Below are 15636 nucleotides of genomic sequence, written 5' to 3'. Positions count from 1 at the left end.
GCAGCAGCAGCAGCATAACCAATTTTCTTCAAAAGTCCACTGAGGATACTAACTCTTCAAGAATGAATGTTTGAGATGTCCCACCAAGTAGAGAACCTTGACTATTTGAGGTACTGACTGACAGAAAACAGTGGAAGAACAAACCATGGCTGTATGGCCAGTAAACAGAAACAAGGACAGTAACAACATGTGTGTACACACACAAAATTCTGTTCTTAGAGTTTACACACTGAACCTATCAACACTATCCTAGCAGTGACAGCACCATCAATGGCACCCACTTTGTTTCAGAGTCAATCACTCATGTTAGCTTCTATTTTCTTTCAATACTTCAAAACAAACCTCTGCATACTGGCAGAAATATCAGTATCAGCTGAGCAAGATTTCTTTCTCATGTCTGGTGCTAAGTTCCTAGGGTTCTTCCTCTGAGCTCCAAAATTCTGCTAACTTCAACCTCTCCCAAAATCTTTCTTTTCCCTCCAGTACAAAGAATGACTTTGTGCCCTTCAGTGGTCAATAGGGGGTTCTTCTGGGCAACCTGTCCTAGAGCAAGCTCTCTGGAGTGGGTTCCACGGATCTGGCCCATACAGTCCCAGCTCTGCCCACTCTTCTCAGAGGACGCCACAGCTTTAAGTTTTCTCTGGCCCTAGGCTCCCTTCCTTATTCACCAGTAGAACACACCCCATCTGGGCCTAGTGGTGCATTTGTTTCCTGCAGTCGTTACATCCAGATTGTTTTAAGTATCCCTTTTTGGCTCTTTCAACCTACACCACATCTGTATAACTATGCACTACATGAAAGACCCTTAGATTTGAAATTCCTAGTGTGCTGCTTTTCTCTTACCAAACCCTAACTCAAGGACAGAGTTTAATATTTCTAATCAAAGCAGGCTTTGTTGGTCACAAAGGATTTTTTTTTAAGTTATCACTTTAAAATTTTCTTATTAGCTATAATTATTCTATTTCAAGATCGACAAAACATAATGAATTTATATTAGAGTTTCTTACTAGCAATTAGAAAAAGAGAGAGAGACAGAGGAAAAGAGGTCCAGTTAATGAATACTCTTATCAGTTGTGACTAATGTTCAATAGCATCCAAAGAGTGCAAAGGTATCCAAAACTGTTGACTCAAAAAATATATTTAAAAAATTTTCACCTATGAAGACTTCAATCCTATAATCTGACCTTCTCACTATTCTAGTTAACCAAAAATTTAAAAGAAAAAGAAAAAAAATATATACACACACAAACACACTGAGTGGTAAGGGAAACTCTATGGAGAAAACTATTTTAGATCTAAACTTCAACTAAAGTGTTGTTTTTATCCTTATTCAACTTTCCTCTACAAACCACACAGGTCCAGGAAAGACAGTGAACAAAGCAAAGCAAACAGAGACTCTAACCTTGTTATTTCCATTTTGAAAAGTTAACCCCTTGGTAAAACCTCTAGGTACAAGATAAATAAATACAATGTGCCTTAAAGATAAATGTCTTTTAAAAAAAAAAGCCAGATTTTTTAAATGGACATCAGAAAGACAATAAACAGAAACTAATTAGCCCAAATGGACATTTTCTAAATTAGAAAACTTCAGTATCTACCTATTCTGAAAGTTATTTATAATAATGCTCAAGATGTGAAAACAAACCTCTCTTCTCTAGGCTTCCTCAATAAATTAATAAACAAAGACACATACAGTACATATGTGTGGATCACAACATAAAATAGTTGATAAACACCATTCAGTCAATGAGCAAAATTACACAGTATTAATTCAAAAAATTTTTAGAAAACATAACATATACTGGCCAAAAACACAAGTAATTCATTAGTGCATCTTTCTAACAATAACTATCTCCAAAAATAATTTTTTAAAGGTGCTGAACAATATCCTGAATAAATAAAATATTTTACCAAGAAGGGTTAAATATACATGTATATATTTGATGTTTATGAATAAACATCATAGATTCTGATTGCATTAGTTACAAACTTTATTCAGTTCAGTTCAGCCGCTAGTCGAGTCCAGCTCTTTCTGACCCCATGGACTGCAGCACGCCAGGCTTCCCTGTCCTTCACCAACTCCCAGAGCCTGCTCAAACTCATGTTCATTGAGTCAGTGATGCCATGCAACCATCTCATCCTCTACCATCTCCTTCTCCTGCCTTCAATCTTTCCGAGAATCAGGGTCTTTTCCAATGAGTCGGTTCTTTTCATCAGTTGGCCAAAAGATTGGAGTTTCAGCTTCAGCATCATCCTTCCAATGAATATTCGGGACTGATTTCCTTTAGGATTGACTGGTTTGATCTCCTTGCAGTCCAAGGGAATCTCAAGAGTTGTCTCCAACATCACAGTTCAAAAGCATCCATCTTTGGCACTCAGCTTTCTTTATGGTCCAACTCTCACATCCATACACAACTACTGGAAAAACCACAGCTTTGACTAGATGGCCCTTTGTTGGCAAAGTCATGTCTCTGCTTTTTAAAATGCTGTCTAGGTTGGTCATAGCTTTTCTTCCAAGGAGCAAGCGTTTTTTAATTTCATGGCTGCAGTCACCATCTGCAGTGATTTTGAAGCCAAAGAAAATAAACTCTGTCACTGTTTCCATTGTTTCCCCATCTGTTTGCCATGAAGTGATGGGACTGGATGCCATGATCTCAGTTTTCTGAATGTTGAATTTTAAGCCAGCTTTTTCACTCTCTTTCACTTTCATCAAGAGGCTCTTTAGTTCTTCTTCACTTTCTGCCATAAGGGTGGTGTCATCTGCATATCTGAGGTGATTGATATTTCTTCCAGCAATCTTGATTCCAGCTTGTGCTTCATCCAGCCCGGCATTTCACATGATGTACTCTGCATATAAGCAGGGTGACAATATACAGCCTTGATGTACTCCTTTCCCAATTTGGAACCAGTCCGTTGTTCCATGTCTGGTTCTAACTGTTGCTTGGACCAACATACAGATTTCTCAGGAGGCAGGTAGGGTGGTCTGGTATTCCCATCTCTTGAAAAATTTTCCACAGTTTATTGTGATCCACACAGTCTAAGGCTTTGGCATAGTCAATGAAGCAGAAGTATGTGTTTTTCTGAAATTCTCTTGTTTTTTTCTATGATCCATCAGATGTTGGCAATTTGATCTCTGGTTCTGCTGCCTTTTCTAAATCCAGCTAGAACACCTGGAAGTTCTTGGTTCACATATTGTTAAAGCCTCTCTTGAAGAATTTTGAGTATTACTTTGCTGGCGTGTGAGATGTGTACAATTGTGCGGTACTTTGAACACTCTTTGGCATTACCTTTCTTTGGGATTGGAATGAAAACAGACCTTTTCCAACCCTGTGGGCACTGCTGAATTTTCCAAATTTGCTGGCATATTGAGTGCAGCATTTATACAGCATCATCTTTTAGAATATGAAATAGCTCATCTGGAATTCCATCACCTCCACTAGTTTTGTTCGCAGTGATGCTAACTAAGGCCCACTTGACTTTGCACTCCAGGATGTCTGGCTCTAGGTGAGTGATCACACCATCATGGTTATCTGGGTCACTGAGATCTTTTTTGTATAGTTCTTCTGTGTATTCTTGCTGCCTCTTTACATGATTTCAAAAGTAGAAATTTTCTTTTTTATAATGTACCCGTAAGTTAAGGACACTTAAGAAACTTTTTTTTTTAATGCTTAAGGTATTGTGTTAGGTAATTGATATTGTTTTATTAAATCCCATTAAAACACTTAAGAAAGAAATACTCATATAGATGAGGAAACTCAAGATTAGAGAATTTCTAGATTCACCAAATGCCACAAATGTAATAGGTGGTGAGGTCTGGATTTTTTCATTTTAAAATCATGCTTTTTCTTTTATACCACTCTGTCCTCTTGAAGTTATTAATCTAGTCATAACTTTTAAGATTTTTTTCCCTTGGGATAAGAAGGCAAAATTTAATGCATGTATATAGCATCTTTCTTCTACAGCTTTGCTTTTACAGTTATGATTTTAGTTATAAGCAAGCATATGCTGTATTAGCAATGTATTATGTAGTTAAATAAGCCTTGGAGGATGAGGCAGAAGACTTGCTTATATTCCTGACTCCATCAACATCATGCTGTATTATCTGAGTCAAATCACTCATGGCTTATTCTCTCTCCTTTAAAATGAGACATAAAAATACCTGCGTTTACTTGCTTATAACTGAAATAATGACTGTAAAAACAAAGCTCTAGAAGAAAGATGCTATATACATGCATTAAATTCTAACTTCTTTACCCCAAGGAAAAAAATCTTAAAAGTTATGACATGACTAGATTACTGACCTTCAAGAGGCCAGATTGGTATAAAATAAAGAGCATGGTTTTTAAAATGAGAAAATCCAGACCTCACCACCTACTACACTTGTGGCCTTCAATGAACCTATAAATTCTCTAATCTTGAGTTTCCTCATCTACGAAATATGAGCATTTACTTCTTAAGGGTTTTAATGGGCATTAATAAAGAAAATCATATCAATTACATAGCAAAATACCTTAAGCATTAAAAAAAAAAAGTTTCTTTGCCTTGAACTTACGGGTACATAAAAAAAAAAAAATTCCACTTTTGAACAAATGTGAACATCTGATTTCAAGAAAAACTATAAAGTACAGAGATTAGGTTCTTTTCCACCAAATAATTTACATATCAAACAACAACAACTCTCTTCTTGGTAACTCTTCTCTCTGTTGAGGTATAAACTGACAAATTGAGGTAGTTGTTTTCACAGACTATCGTCAACTTATTATAAAATTCAAACACACAAAACAAAGATTCTTTTAAACTGCCTACATATACCATTCCTAGCACTGTATCTTATACTTTCAGTGTTAAATCCATGAGAAAGTACAAAGAGCCCTCTTTCATTACCTCTGGTCAGCAGACTACAAGAAGAATTTTCAGTTCTGTCAAATCCACAGTGATTTGAAAACTAAAGAACAAAGTTAGGAAGGAAAATAGTTGAAAACTATTACTTTCTTCTATGGACCTATGATTCATTCCTTTAACAAGCAAACAAAAGAAAACCCGCTCTGATGAACATTAAACCCCAAATATTACAGTAACTTTATTAGAAATCAATTCAGTACTGAATTTCTAGCTATAAAATATATTAAGCAAAAAGTATCTTCTGTGACAGGAAGTTGGGATGTTTCCAGGGATGAGGGAATTTCTATAGTTCACCTCTAGCAAATACTATTAATTATAAGATATATCCAATATGTACTCAGAATCTAGCAGCTGAATCCACAAGGGTTTAGCAAGCAAAAATTTTGGCACAAAATGTGACATAACATTTACTCAAGAATAAAACTGGAGCCATATTTAGCAGTCTAAAACTTTCTAAACCAAGGGGAAAAAATAATCTTGAAGGAAGCTCTTATAATCATCTGGTTTGCTTTCTAGACAAGGGTTTCAATAGAACTGAATGCTTGTGAACTTAAAAAAAAAAAAAAACTGAACAAACCAACAAACAAAAATTTGGTACAGACTGTGGAAATCAGCCACATTTACTCTGGATGAAATTCTGATAGTCTTCCAAAAAAAGAGAGAGTGGGGAATAGGTCTGTTTATCACTGCTTTGACCTAAAAACTATTAATCACAAAGGGTGGTACAGGTATCAAACAGAATTTTTCTTCCTTTCTAAATATATTCAGTTTCCTATAAAGTACAGCACATTTTGCAGTTCATGGTGAATTTTTTGATGTTTTTGCAACAGCACTTTCCTTCCTCTCCAAAACAACCTCATTCCTAGTCTGCTGTTTCTGTTTGCCTCATCTGCACTTAGCAGATCATGCTTCAGTGACTTAGAAATCCCAGCCACCAAAATTCAAGCCAAAGTTTGAACTGCAAGGAGAGAGGAGGGGTAGAGGGAATCAAGTAATTAAACTATACTTGGAAGGGAGAATGGTTTGCCTCCTATGACTTTATAATGTGCTCTCTTAATCCATAAGCAGTCTCCCATTTTAAGAAAAGAAAGTTATGAATTTATTTTTAATTTAAGGAATTATTTTGTAACTACTATAGCTCTCTTGGCATCATCTTCCAATTTTACCTTTTGGCAATGACACAAAACCACAAAGACTATTCCACATGTTTTACAGTGGATACTTCAGGCAAAATAGTTCAAAGCTCTGGGAAGTTTCATTAAGGACTTGCTCAAATTGTTGCAAATTAACAAAAATTTAATTTAGAAACCAAAGAGAAGGAAAAAAAAAAGAATTAGTAAGGTTGGAGATAAAGCCTGTATAGTTAAATGATAACCATGCTCTGGAGTTACTGAGCCATGTCTGATTTTCTCACTACTAATAGCTTGAAAGATTCAATTCCTTCCATCTTATGAATTAGAAGATGATCTTGAAAAGTTTTCCTAAAAATAAAATAAAATCATCTTTAAAAATGGTATCACTCAGTCTGAAATAACATTACACAGTTAAACACTAGAGACTTTTAGAAATTAATGTAATTAATCAAATGTCTGGAAAGAAGAACAACTGTATCAATAACTTTATACACCAAAGATCAAATGCTCTATGAAAAAGTGAAAAAAAAAATTAACCACTATCTCTTTTTTGCTTTAAATTCTCATCATCTTATAACATACCTTTGCAGAATGCCATTTTCCTGGGGTATTACACCATTAATAGCTGCCTGTAAACAAAAAACAGAGAAGACATTTAAGGAAACAGAAAAATGCTCAGGGGTGGAGTGTAGTGGGATGGAAAACACTATAAAAGAAAATAAGTATACTTCGAAAATTTAAACAAAATACTAGGTGTTTCCTCAGTGATAAAAAAATTTTTCTATTAAATATTTTTTATACATCTCCATAATAAAACTGTATTTTAGAGGATTTTTAAAAATGCATTTGGCATATAATACTTTCAAATCTTGAGTCATAAAAGCTGAATTCCACAGTCCTCATTCAAGCAAAACACCCACAAGATGAAGGATGTTTAAGGATGTTAGACCAAGTAAAATTTAAGTACCTTAAAAGTTACCTCTTAATATTATTTCCTTCCTCAGATTGAGAGGAGAAAGATATAGAATCACAAATGAAAAATGCCAATAAGAATTTTTAAATTAGCTCAGGAATTAAATTCATTGTGTTATGTTACAGTCATTATTCCTAACGAAAAGAACAATCAGAAGGAAAAAATGTAGGGGCATAAGGTGTCTGATAAACACACCACAATTATATCAGGTTACAAAAGGAGCAGGAGCATCACCAGGGAAGTCTCCTTACATAAAACATTTCTGAAATTGGTCTCTAAGCTAACAAGTCACCAGTTACTTAAGAGCACAAATGTGACATGATATGGACATTTTTAAAGACTACTAAGCAAACAGGTTGTTACATCCTAGATTGTGGGCAGATCATTACAGGGTAATAGAGAAGATTCTCTGAAGGAAAAAAAAAAATGATTCTTCCAACTCTGCTTTTGCATCATAACGACTTCTTCCCTCCCCTTTCCCACACGTCCACATCAAAATGCAGATAAACACTCTGATGTTTAATCAGCTGTGTGGAGATCAATTGCAAAAAGGAGTTTGTATATTTTGTGAAACATTAGTTTAAATACTTGCCAGAGGTAGGTCAAGTTTACAAAATTATACGGTTGAATAGGAACAATGTAGAGTATAAGACACTTGCTATGAATTTTCAAAGTTTTAATGCTCCACAGGCAAAAGTCAAAGAAATCCACAGATTAATATAGATAGTGGATACCATAGAACCCTGACAACTCTGGAGGCTCATAAATCCTTTGAGTCAAGCAAACCCTAAAATCAGTTTTGAAAGCCACAAATTCAATAGAAGCACCTCTTCCTGGTGCCAGGTCAATTATCCCTTTTCTGTTGACAGCAATGGTTCCATATACAAATATCTTCTTTGTTAAAAAACAGAAAGTGGCAAGGGAATGTTCTGTGATGTTGGAAAAGAAACAAAATACCAGAGTCTGGAAAGATTTTGTTCAAATTTTCACTAGAGAATGCCAAGGTATAATGGAAAGAACACTAAGGATTTATAAAGTCCAAAGTTTGAATCTAGATTCCCCCACTTATTGCTTTGATGACCTTAGTATATATTCTCCATTCACTGAACTTCCTTGAGCCACAGTTTCCTCATCTATATGAGTAAATACTATATCTTCAGTCAAAGTGGACTTGCCTTTTTGTTTCTTAAACGCCTTTTAAGATACTATATCTGCTTGGAATGCCCTTTTTCCTATTGCCTGTCTGACTGAAACTTAATCATCCTGGCTTCTAGCATGGAAAAAAATCCATTCAACAATTAATCTTACCATGAGAAGTTCTGGTAATATCCAAAAGGAGACAAAAAGTAATTTTAAAATTACTTTTTTTTAATTAAAAATCAGAGCTAGATTAAGTAAAACATCTATTTAAAGGCAGATAAAAAGCAGCTTTGGAAATATTTTAATTCCCTCCCTCTCTTTCTTCTTTGGTGAAGAGAAGTGAGACAAACAGAATCTTGGGGAATTCATACATGTAGGAAAAAGAGAAGAGAAAGATAAAACCAAAAACAAAACAATAAAAATGGAAGGGTTAGAAAAGAGGGGAAAGAGTAGGTATATGTCATATAGAGGACAACAAAGATAAAATAAAGAGGGATTAGACAAAATAAAAAAATATGAAATCAGTCCAGTATCAGTCCAGTTCAGTTCAGTCACTCAGTCATGTCCAACTCTTTGCGACCCCATGAACTGCAGCACACCAGGCCTCCCTGTCCCATCACCAACTCCTGGAGTTCACTCAAACTCATGTCCATCGAGTCGGTGATACCATCCAGCCATCTCATCCTCTGTCGTCCCCTTCTCCTCCTGCCCCCAATCCCTCCCAGCATCAGAGCCCAGCATCAGTGTCTTTTCCAATGGGTCAACTCTTTGCATGAGGTGGCCAAAGTACTGGAGTTTCAGCTTTAGCATCAGTCCTTCCAAAGAACACCCAGGACTGATCTCCTTTAGAATGGACTGATTGGTCTCCTTGCAGTCCAATGGACTCTCAAGAGTCTTCTCCAACACCACAGTTCAAAAGCATCAATTCTTCGCTGCTCAGCTTTCTTCACAGTCCAACTTTCACATCCATACATGACCACTGGAAAAACCATAGCCTTGACTAGACAGACCCTTGTTGGCAAAGTAATGTCTCTGCTTTTGAATATGCTATCTAGGTTGGTCATAACTTTCCTTCCAAGGAGTAATGAGGCCTAATAAGAGACTGTTAGACATATTTGAAAACAGTTTTGGTAAAAACTGTATTATAAAAGACTAAGAAATATATAGGAAATAAGAAAGTATAACTGATCTTGAAACGACACAAAAAGTAAAAATATAGGACCTGCAAGAAGAATGGCTACAATAAATTTTTGTCTGTGTTAAAAAAAAAAAAAAAAAAGAATAGTGATTTATTGAGTTCAAAGAGAATTCATTAGAAAAGGAAACAGTAAAGAATAAAGAAATAAAGAGTAAAATTAAAAGTTCAGTTCAACAAACTTAACAAATGCCTATTCATTGCCAGGCACTATGCTAGACTATGGGGATACCTGGGATCTATCTAGGGCTCAGGAGAGCACAGATAGAGAGGATACCTTTAGGAAAGAGACTAGATTTAGAAAAACCTACATTAGAGACTGGGCTTCCTTAGTGATCTTCATCAGACTGAAATCTATTTCAAAAACAGCACCTTGCCTTGATCTAGGTTATAGTAGTTTGAAAATCCATTTTGGTATAACTATCATTGCTTTTATGCCATTATGTCAATGACATTTTTAATCCACTAATTTACCACAATTAGAATCCAGCTTCTAAGTTCTCTTTAGCAAAACTTGACAACATTTGAAACGTCATTTCTCAGAGTCCACTGGAAGATAGGTGAGGTTATGTTTTAAGTATAATGGAAGTCAAGGTCACAGGTGGCTGTAAGAAAGCAATGGCACCCCACTCCTGTACTTTTGCCTGGAAAATTCCATGGACAGAGGAGCCTGGTAGGCTGCAGTCCATGGGGTCTCGAAGAATTGGACACGACTGAGCGACTTCACTTTCACTTTTCACTTTCATGCACTGGAGAAGGAAATGGCTACCCACTCCAGTGTTCTTGCCTGGAGAATCCCAGGGACAGGGGAGCCTAGTGGGCTGCCATCTATGGGGTCGCAGAGTCGGATTCGACTGAAGCAACTTAGCAGCAGCAGCAGCAGCAAGAAATATTCTTATCTTCAGCCTTAACAGATGGAGAAAATGATGACACTCATGGTGGGCTATTTAGACCTTTTTGGGGATGGGAAATGGCAAAAATTCCTGTAGACAGTCTTACATTGTAAGATATGAAAGAAAAAGAAGCCATTGGTAAACTGGTGGATTATAAAACTATGGCATCCAATAAATAAATAAATAAATTTACAGGATCTAATACAAATCATCCCCTACACATATAGTAAATCTTGGCTTTGGGTTTCTTTATATTTAAGAAAATGCTAATAAGATTTCTTCAGAAGGGAGGGAGATGATATTATCCAAAAATTTCAGTGTCAACTTCTGAGTAAAAGAGATGCAGTAATAATAAAGGTAGCTAACATTATATATTAACAGTACTTACTAGGTGTTATGCATTCTCTAGGTGCTTTACTTGTGTGTGTGTGTGTGTGTGTGTGTGTGTGTGTGCGTGTGCGCGCGAGCGTGCTCAGTCATGTCTAACTCTTTACAACCCCATGGACTATAGCCTACCAGGCTCATCTGTCCACAGAATTTTCCAGGCAAGTATACTAGAGTAGGTTACCATTTCCTACTCCATGGACTGTTACCTACCAGGCTCCTCTTGCTTGGAATTTTCCAAGCAAGAATACTAGAATGGGTTGCCATGTCCTACTCCAGAGGATCCTCCTGAGCCAGGGATAGAACTCTCATTTCTTGTATCTCCTGCATTGGTAGGCTCAAACTAAATCAGTCAACTTTCATATTACTCCCTCATTTTACAAATGAGGATACCAAGAAAACAGTAGAAAATGATAGGCAAAAGATGAAAGAAAAAAATGATGAATATAAAAGTTTTAAATGTTTGCTCTTTGAAAGACACCATTAAGAAAATGAAAAGGTAAACCACAGACTGGGAAAAGTATTTGCTACATATATATGTCTGAGAAGGGATTTACCTTCAGGATATTAAAAAAATTCTTACGACTCAAAAATGACAAATAATAAGATCTGAACAGAAAAGTCTCAAAAAAAGATGTATGTACAGCCAATAAGCATATAAAAAGCTGTTCAAATTAAACAGTCATCAGAGAAAGGCAAATTAAAACCATGGTAAATGACCACCACAAACCTATTAAAATGGCTAAAATTAAATCAGATGATACAAGTTTGGACAAAAATGTTGAACAATAGGAAGTCTCATATAGTGTATAATCACTTTCAAAATTGCTTTGTATATAAAGGTAATAAACATATAAGCTAGCAATATTACTCTTAAGTATTTACCTAAAAGAAATAAAAACATATTCCCCAAACAAAAACTTGCATACTATAATATTCATAGCAGCTTTAACCACAATTCCCAATAACTGGAAGTAGCCCAAATGCCCATCATTCAGGCAAATGTTGTTTGGGGTATAACACATTGTCTGGATACAATGGAATACTACCCAGCAATTAAAAAAAAAAAAAAAGAACATCCTACAGATACTTTCAACTATATGGGTACATCTCAAACACATGATGCTAAATGAAATCAGACACACACGAGAAAATACTACATGATTTCGTGTATATGAAATTCTAGGAAAAACTAACTTAATCTCTAGTAAAAGAAGGCAGATCATGGGTTGCTTAGGGTGGATGGGGAATGACACAGCATTAACAATAGAGCAATTAAGGGATAATGACTCTAGTGGTGGTAGTAATATAGATTCATACAAAACTCATCGAATTGTACATTTAAAATGAGTCCATTTTACCATCAATAAACTTAATTTTTGAAAAAGAACAACTAAGAAATCTGCTTCAAACACACTAAAATGGGTGAAATTAAAAAGACTAACACCACCAAATGGTGGTGAGGATTTGAAGCATAAGAACTAACACACTGCTGATGGCACAACTACTTTGGAAACAGTTTGACAGTTTCATATATAAAGTTAAACAAACACTTAACATACAATACCACTTAGGAATTCATCCAAGAAAAATAAAAATATGTCCAATAAATACTAGCATACAAATATCCATAGCCACTTCATTCCTAATACCAAACACTAGATACAAGCAAAAATGTCCTTTAACCAATGAATAAGCAAGACTGTGGCATGTTCACACAAAGGACTGTTATTCAATAATAAAAATGAACTTCTGATACTTGCAACAATACTGATGAATCTCATAAATATCATGTCAAGTAAACAATGCCAGACACAAAGACTGCATAGTATAGGATTCCTTTTACATGAAGTTTTAGAACAGACAAAACTTGCAAAATGTAGTAATACAAATCAGATCAGTGACTGCCTGAAGCAGGGTTAGGAGTTACTGAGGGGAAAAGAAAAGATTTTCTAATGACAGAAATCTTGAAGGGATGGGGACTGCACACACAATGTATACATAAACAATGTAAACATCATCAAAACTCATAACTGTGTACAATTAAATTTTGCATATGCATATAAATTAGTCATTTTCAAAGCTGATTTAACAAAAGAACATTAAAACTCTAATTCAGTCTCATAGAACACTAGAAAATTGTCATCTCAGATGTATATATCATCCCATTAGCTATTATTGTGCCCCACCTGTGGTCTGTACCCACCCATCATCACCTCCCTCTTTACTTTTAATTAAGATCATCTGTCTCCTTTAGAGAACTACGCACACCTCATCCCATGTGATACTGAAAATGAGTTAACAATGGTGACCCAATTTAGACCAATCAGGCTCTCCTGGGAGTGTGGATTTGAACGAGTAACTAACTGGTTGAAGCTGTGTCCTGACAATAGTGCTCAGAGGCACTTTTCACAATAAGCTTCTGACAAAGCAATTCTGTTCACTAATTGTCCTAAGACTTGGTTGTTCAAGCTTTCTTTCAAATATGTAAGCAACCTTCCAATAAACCCTGCTTCTTATTCTCCTTAATTCTACTTTGCAATCAAAGACTGATAAACCAATATTCAATGAGGTTCCATGACAAACTCAATACACATTAAGTTATAGATCACCATTTTTCCAGTCTTCAACAACTGTCAGTATTATTAGCTTAATTCTTATAGCAGCCTTCTCAGCTGGTCAATCTCCAAATTAACTATTGATTACAAATCAGTGAAACTAAATACATTTCAAATACAAGAATCTATAAACAAGTAGAAAACCTGTTAAATTTTAAAATTTATGAAAACAGAAATGACATATACATTTTCATTATATAATCACACACACATACACACGCACACAATCTCCAGATAGACTAGTATAGGCGACTCTGTATATTCTAAATGTTTGGAAAGCCTGTGAACTAGGGTAATAATTATGATCATAATATTAGCATTGTTTCCATCTCTTGAAAATACTTAAAGTATAAAAAATGCTTTCTAAAATAGTGTGCTTTTGTTAAACTTGAAATTATTACTCTATGGTATGTCATATTTCAGGTATTTTCAAAATATCTTAATAATAGGTGCCAGACCCACAAAGTACTCATATTTTAGCATTCACAACTCTGATATTGCCATCAAGTGAATTCTTCCAACAAAATCCAGGCTTTCTCTTCCCCATTATCAAGGCAGTGTTTTAGACACTGGAGGGAATACAAGGATGACAGACACAGTCCTCCCAAGTTGACCAGTTAAAGAAACAATTAATGGCAGTCCAACCTGAGAGACAGTATGGAATTTAGAAAGGAAGGAATGCCTATTGTTGATTAATAGAGCTCAAGACCCAGATCTGAATCATTTTCTCCGAGAAAAATTTAACTGACTCACAGTAGTGAGTCAATGATTTTTCTCAATGATTTTTCCATTGTGTTGTACTTACATAGCAATCATTCATCTTATTTACACATTTGAATATTTCATTCTTTCACTCCACCATTAACCCATTCAACAAATATTTAATTATTAACTTGGAACTATTCTAAATACTAAGGAAATGACTGTTGTGAATAAGACACAATCATTCTCCTCTCATGGTCTGCTGTAAGTTGAGCCAATGAAAAATTCTGAAGAGATCATCATTCTATAACTCTGTATTCCATAGCTCTGAATTGTGGAATTTTCACCTCTGACCTTGTATGGGGGGAAAACATGCTCATTCCCCTGCGTGTCTCCTCTACTCTCAAGCGTCTACCACAACTCTTCTTCATTTCTGACGGCATTTGTGTAGGTTTTCTATACATCAAGCAATTCTGTAACACGAGGAAAGTATCCACATAACTTAAGTCTGACACTATCTTCCGGAAGATAGATCCCACAAGTTAAGAGTTCAGTCCCACAAGACAGTTCCTACTTCAGATGCTGATCACAATTGCAAGTTGTCATCTGTGCTTCTCATCAAACGTCTATAAAGCAGAGGTTTCCATGATCCTCTCCTCGATTCAATTAATTTGCTTAAGTGGCTCACAGAAATCAAGGAAAGGTTTTACTTACTAGTTCACTAGATTATTATAAAAGGATATAACTCAAGAACAGCCAAATGGAAGATATGCATAGCGTGAGGTATGTGGTACAGGACATGGAGATTCCATGCTGTCTCCGGGCATGCTACCCTCCTATGCATTCACCCAAAAGCTCCCCCAATCTGTACTATTGAGATTTTTATGAACACCTCAACATGTAGGTATAATTAATCATTAATTAACTCAATCCCCAGTCCCTCTCCCCTTCCTAGAGGATACGGCTTGGTCTTTCTAGTGACCAGACACTTTCTGAAGCCTATTCACAAACCCATGAGTTTCATTAAAACAAAAGACACTCGTATGACCCAGGAAGTTCCAAGCTTAGCTTTATGTTAAGAACCAGAGTCAAAGATAAAATATTAGAATAACAACAACAAAAATGCTACTCTTATCACTTGGGAAGTTACAAGGGTTTCAGAAGCTCTGTGCCTGGAACCAGGATAGACCAATACCAACATCTATTATTTCACAAACCTCATTAGAATTATGTTAATCAAGTGATCTATTTTGGGATGAAAACTTCCCCAGCTACCAATGTGACAGACCAAAGAAATAATAGATTTAAGTGTCCACACTAAAAACAGCTATAAGATTATGGTTGAAAGCCAATAAGGTCTCCAAAAGATGCTTAATACCATTTCCTCCTCTTTCTGAGCAGAAAGGAAAATCATTTTAATAAATAATTATTTAATTTTTCATATCTGTAACAGCTATTTCCAACCATCTACTATATTTAAGGAGAAGGAAATGGCAACCTACTCCATTACTCTTGCCTGGAAAATCCCATGGACAGAGGAGCCCGGTAGGCTACAGTCCATGGGTGTGCAAATAGTTGGACACATCTGAGCGACTTCACTTCACTCACTTCATACTTTATCACTGGAGAAGGAAATGGCAACCCACTCCAGTATTCTTGCCTGGAGAATCCCATGGACAGAGGAGCCTGGCAGGCC

At 35.8% G+C, this 15636-nt stretch overlaps 1 protein-coding gene across 2 annotated transcripts in view; it reads right to left on the bottom strand.

Annotated features, from left to right (window-relative positions):
* The window catches only part of FAF1 (Fas associated factor 1), a 499974-nt gene that overhangs the window by 362148 nt on the left and 122190 nt on the right, over positions 1-15636 (bottom strand). For both annotated transcript variants that reach the window (XM_027537300.1, XM_027537301.1), the window contains exon 3: positions 6618-6664. In XM_027537300.1, the coding sequence (XP_027393101.1) occupies positions 6618-6664 (47 nt within the window). The remainder of the gene's footprint in view (positions 1-6617; positions 6665-15636) is intronic.

This window comes from Bos indicus x Bos taurus, chromosome 3 (assembly GCF_003369695.1).
Source record: "Bos indicus x Bos taurus breed Angus x Brahman F1 hybrid chromosome 3, Bos_hybrid_MaternalHap_v2.0, whole genome shotgun sequence".
NCBI classification, from domain to species: domain Eukaryota; kingdom Metazoa; phylum Chordata; class Mammalia; order Artiodactyla; family Bovidae; genus Bos; species Bos indicus x Bos taurus.
The sequence above is the reverse complement of the archived record's forward strand: the minus strand, read 5'-3'. Positions and strand labels throughout refer to the sequence as shown.